The 5836-nt window shown below is 38.5% G+C and overlaps 1 protein-coding gene across 1 annotated transcript; it reads right to left on the reverse strand.

Moving 5' to 3' along the window:
• Window positions 1-1182: 1182 nt before the first annotated feature.
• Window positions 1183-1956, reverse strand: LOC138905405 (uncharacterized). The gene has a single exon (XM_070193925.1). It carries the CDS (start codon window positions 1954-1956, stop codon window positions 1183-1185), a length of 774 nt encoding a protein of 257 aa, XP_070050026.1.
• Window positions 1957-5836: the final 3880 nt, after the last annotated feature.

Raw genomic sequence — 5836 nt, forward strand, 5'->3', positions numbered from 1 at the left:
AGACACTTTCCATCCATTAATCTCAAACTTTCCAACAAACTTCAATTGGTTCTTTCTCAAACCCGATCTTCACAATGATTTGAAGGTGAATTTTACTCTGGCATAATTCCAAAGTGTTTCGACTCTTTATTCATCCTCAAAAATATATTTTTCTCAATTATCCAATTCAAGATTAAATCAATTTTCTAAGATCTTGCCAAAAATTCCGCATGCATTTCATGTCATTAGAACTAGCGGTGAAAGAACTAAGCATAGAATGACACAAAAGGACAAATTATATTTCATTGAGTAAAGGATGGAAGGGTTTGACAACAAGACAAATAACCTAAAATTTGAGTTTCAACCCTGAAATGAACCAGATAATAAAATCATAACAGAATAAACATACAAGACTCACACAAACAGAATAGAGGGATAGAAGGGTTTGACTCAATAAAACAAATAAAATCTAGATCACAACCCTGAAATAACCCAGATAATAGAAAAAACATCAAAACAAGATACCAAGATTCCTTCCTAGTGAGGAGGGAATGACTTTTCAATTGCTAAGCTTGACATTTAGCCACAAAATTGCTCATCAGAATCAACAGGGCCTTCTCCAATTTCAATATAATTAACTTCAGTCAACAAGTTCCCGAGAGGATTCTCAAACTCCCTGTGACCACGCATTATTCCCATAAAGTGTGCATCATCATGTGCATGTAAAGGATTCTGCGCGATATTCTGAGTGTCATTGTCTTGGATCACAATCAGTTTTTCCTGGATCATCCTTTTTATTTCTCTTTTCAAATCCCGACAGCTTTCAACATTGTGCCCCTGGACATTGGAATGGTATTCACACCTTTTAGAAGGGTCAAAGCTTCTTGTACGTGGGTATACATGATTTGGATGAATAGGTGTAATCATGTCATAATGCTTTAATTTCTCAAACAAGCTTGCATAAGACTCTCCTATTGGTGTAAAATTATCTTTCAACCTTTGTTCCCCTCTATACCCCTGGCTTGGATGTGGGTTATAGGGCACTTAATATTTTTATAGAGGTTGGTGGTGATTATGCGGTGCTGGTGCTCGCCTTCTGGGGTGTATTGGTGGCTAGACAATGTACTGAGGTGGAGCAACAGAGTACTCTGGGTTCGGAGGTGGGTAGTAGTGCTCAGGGGAATCATAGAAAACCAGACGAGGCTATTCATACTTTCGAGATGTTCTCCTAGGACCTCTTCTCGACCCTGACGTCATCATGGTTTCTTTATCCTTCTCATTTGTGTCACTAAAATTAACAGATTCAATCTGGACAGTCGGAGTTGCGACTTTGAGAACTGCTTGACTTATGATTTTGCCTATCTTAAGGCCATTCTCAACCATTTTCCCCATTTTGATTGCTTCCGAGAAGTATTTGCCAACTACGGACATCATGTTTTGAAAATAATCTGGCTTTTGAGCCTGAAGGAGGACAATGATTAGCTCGTGGTCATCCATGGGTGGCTTAACTCTACCCACTTGCTCTCTCCTTTTAATGGCATATTCCATGAAACTTTTAGTTCGTTTCTTCTTCAGGTTTGAAAGGGAATTGCGGTCTGGGGCGATGTCGAAATTGTATTGGAACTGTTTGACAAAGGCCCGGGCCATGTCATCCCAAACATACCAACGAGATGTGCCTTGATCCATAAAATATTCATAGGCTACTCCCGTAAGGCTTTCCCCAAAATAAGCCATTAGTAATTCTTCCTTTCCTCCTGTACCTCTTAGTTGATTGCAATACCTTTTCAGGTGGGCTATGGGGTCTCCATGTCCATCATACTTTTCAAATTTGGGAGTCTTGAAACCAAGTGGAAAACGAACATCAGGGAACATACATAGATCCTTGAAAGCAAGACTCTTCTGACCTGCCAACCCTTGCATGTTTTTCAACTGTTGTTCTAAGCTTTTCATTCTTTGGGTCATTTCTTCATGTGCCATCTTCCGGCAGGCTTCTCAATCTTTGCAGGAAGATCAAATAGGTACAAGTGGTACTCGGGAGAGTGGTATTATTCTTGCTGGGTAGCAAATTGTGACTCGTGAGTTTTCCTCTGCACCACCGTCGGCTGTGGGATGGTGAAGACGAGCATAAAAGTAGTGGTTGTCTTATTGGTTGTCAATGGCACACTTTGGGAGCGCGCAACAGAAGTACCAGCAGTAGTCATACAACTGGGATAAATACGGAACCCAGGTGGATAGGATTGATCAGATAATGAAATCGGAATGGTAGTAGTCGAGATGGATGTTAACTCTGGGAAACCATAAATAGAAAAAGGTGGTCCTTGGCCATCGGCCCATGCTTGACACATTTCAGTCATTTGCTGCTTTAGTACTCTATTTTCCTCAACCACAGTAGACTCTTGTTGATCCCTCTGACCTTGAGTCTCTTCAGCACTTGTAACAGCTTCGATGTCAGTTGTCAATGGTAATTTTTCCCTAGATCTTGTGTTGCCAGCTTTCCACAAACCGACCACCTCAAACTTTCTTTACAATTCAAAACAAGAGACACGCCAGAATGGACTTAGTCGGTCCTTATTATTATCAAGGTTTTTTTTAAATGGTCGATCGAACTTGATGTGGGTTGCCTACGTATCATGTGAAAACATGAATCAGATCTTGCATAGTTCGGGAAGATCAAGAATAAAGGAAATAAACTAACTTTTTTTTTTTGGATTTTGATTTTTTTTTTAATTTTCGAAAAAAAGACTTATAAAGAAGAAAGAAAATATTTTTGGATTTCGATTTGTTTGTTTTTTTTTTAGAATTTTTGAAAAGAAAGACTTCTAAAGAAGAAAGAAAATATGTTTTTTGAATTTCGATTTTTTTTTTGGAGAAAGACTTCTAAAAAAGGAAAAAAATATTTTTGGATTTTGATTTGATTTTCTTTTTCGAATGAAGACTTCTAGAAATAAAGAAAATATTTTTGGTTTTAGTTTTTTTTTATTTGGAATTTTCTAAGGAAAGACTTCTAAAGAAGGAATTAAAAGAAAATATTTTTGGATTGTTTTTGAAAATTGGGCGCCGGAACCGATGAGGTTTGCCTACGTATCTCACATCCGGTGAGAATCAGACCCGCATAGTTCGGTCAAAATGACTATTTTTCGCTTTTTGGTTTTTTATGAAAATTAATCTTTACACCTCACGCCAGACTACTAAAAAATCTTTAAAAAGACAGATTATTTGTACTAAACAAGGAGAATGATTTTGTTTTTATAATTTCGCTCAACTAATTTTCTAAAGTCGGTCAACAAATCCAGAAAGCCTTCCAAATGATGTAGCAAGTAGCACATACGTGAACATGATGGTCTCAAAGAGGATACCTGTCTTATATGGACCCGGCCCCAGTGCCGAGTTTCGCTAAGTCAAGTACATGTGATGCAAATAAAGCGAACCTACTAGGGATATCAGGCATGAGGTTTGTTCTTTTAGGTTTAAATCCTAGTGGAGAAGGTATCTAGACTGGCTTATTCGGGTGGACAAACTCATCGAGGAGGGTCAGCGTACCGGTAGCATTGCTTTCCGGCTTAGCTGGTGGTGCTCCCCGCCTAAAATATGTGTGACTAAAATCCTTCACCGGGTGACAAGCACCTCGGTTATCTCAAAGAAAGCGGGCTATGTCAAGCAAATGCCCAATTTTAATATCAAGAAGACTCAGAGAGGGTGCGAGAGAAGACAATTTATATGTACAGTTCTACAATATCAAAGCGGTAAAAAGCAGACAAGTAGCACATTAAGCCAAAATAAAATCTCAGTATATACAAAATTAATAAAGCCAAATAAAATACAACATGTACAAGCTCGAATTTTGGTTAGTTCCCCAGCAGAGTCGCCATGGCTGTCACACCTCCTTTTTCCCGAGGGGATAGAGGAGTTTTTCCAATTAAAGTGACATTAATCGAAATAGGATTATTTATTTAATTCAAAGTCGTCACTTGGAATAATTATTTGGTGTCCCAAGTCACCGATTTATTTTAAATCCCAAATCGAGGGAACTGACTCTATTTTTACGGTCCACGAACAAAAAAAACCGGGTAAGGAAATCTGTTAACCCAGGAGACGGTGTTAGGCATTTACGAGTTCCGTGATTTTAGCACGGTCGCTTTTATTGATTAAATTTGGCTTGAATTATTTTTGGATAAACTGTATTTTGTTGGTTTGCATGTTTTACCTATGTCCGCTTTCATTGCTTGATTATTTATTGAAGGACAAAATTATATTATAAATAATGTTATAATTTTATTATGACTTTGCAGTTAAGGTCAAGTTACACAAGTGTGCACTCAAATTTGGAATTATGTACCATGATTATGCCACGGAACCGTACCCATAGTCACGATAATCTATTATTGGCCACACCTAAAGCACACTACGTTATTCAAAGTTGTTTAATTATTTGTTAAGTTTGGGATTATTGTGAGGCTCAAAGGTTACGGGGTAGAATTACGAAAAATGTAAGATTAATTATTAAAGATTACTAGAGGTATCAATTATGCCGGGTATAGTGAGATAATGCGACAAGTAAATAAATCCTACTTATTGTGATGACCCAAAATATTATCTTTAAATTTAATAATTCTAAGACCTCAAAAAGCACTATTTATTATTCCTCGACTTGCGTGCAAAATCCATAAAATATTCTGGAAAGTTTTTATGTGAAAAATGGATTAAAATATGAATTAGACCTTTAAAATTTAACTGAATTGACTTTGGTCAATATTTTGAGCAAACGGACTCGGATAAGTATTTTGATAGTTCCAGTAGGTCCATATCATAATTTGGTACTTGGGCGTATGCGCGGAATCAAATTCCGAGGTCCATAGCCCAAGATGTGGAATTTTAATGTAAAATTAAAAGTTTAAGTTCAAATAGTGACCGGATATCGAATTATGTGCAAACGACCCCGGAATAGAATTTTGACAATTCCAACAACTCTGTATGGTGATTTTGGACTTAGGAGCGTGATCGGAATTTTATTTGAAAGTCTGTAGTTAAATTAGGCTTGAACTGGATAAAACAAGAATTTAAGTTTTGAAGTTTGATCGGGGAGTTGGCTTTTTGATACCGGAGTCGGAATCCAGTTCTGAAAATTTTCATAGCTTTGTTATGTCATTTATGACTTGTGTGTAAAATTTGAGATCAATCGGACTTAATTTGATAGGTTTCGACATCGAATGTAGAAGTTGGAAATTCTAAGTTTCATTAAGCTTAAATTGGAGCATGATTCGTGATTTTAGCGTCGTTTTATGTGATTTGAGGTTTCAAATAAGTTTGTATGATGTTTTAGGACTATTGGTATATTTGGTTGAGGTCCCGAGGGCCTCGGGTGAATTTCGGATGGTTAACGGATCAAACGTTGGACTTAAAAAGCTGCTGCAATTTTTCCTCTTCTGTTGGACATTTTGGGCTGTGATCGAGCCCAGATATCTAGCCTAGGTATCGAGCCCAGATATCGAGCCCAGGTATCAAGCCGAGAGTTGACGAGGCTCAGGCTCGAGCTTGTGTATCGAAGCCATGATCGAAGGTCCAGCTCGAGGGCCATGATCGAAGGTCCAGCTCGAGGGCCAGGATCGAGACCCAAGATCGAGGGTCACGATCAAAGGCTCAAGCTTGATGCCATGATTGCGGCTACGATCGAATGACAGGCTCGATGCCATAATCGAGGCCCTGACCGAGGTCCAGGCTTGAGCCTGTGATCGAATCCACGATCGAGGCCTAGGCTCGAGGGCCATGATCGAAGCCACGATCGAGGCCGAGTTCTGAAGGCTGTCTCGGCAGGTTTATAAAAAAGAGGTCATTCGTCCCATTCGCCGTTTTTAACAAA

This window comes from Nicotiana tomentosiformis, chromosome 2 (genome assembly GCF_000390325.3).
Source record: "Nicotiana tomentosiformis chromosome 2, ASM39032v3, whole genome shotgun sequence".
In the NCBI taxonomy this organism is placed as follows: Eukaryota; Viridiplantae; Streptophyta; class Magnoliopsida; order Solanales; family Solanaceae; genus Nicotiana; species Nicotiana tomentosiformis.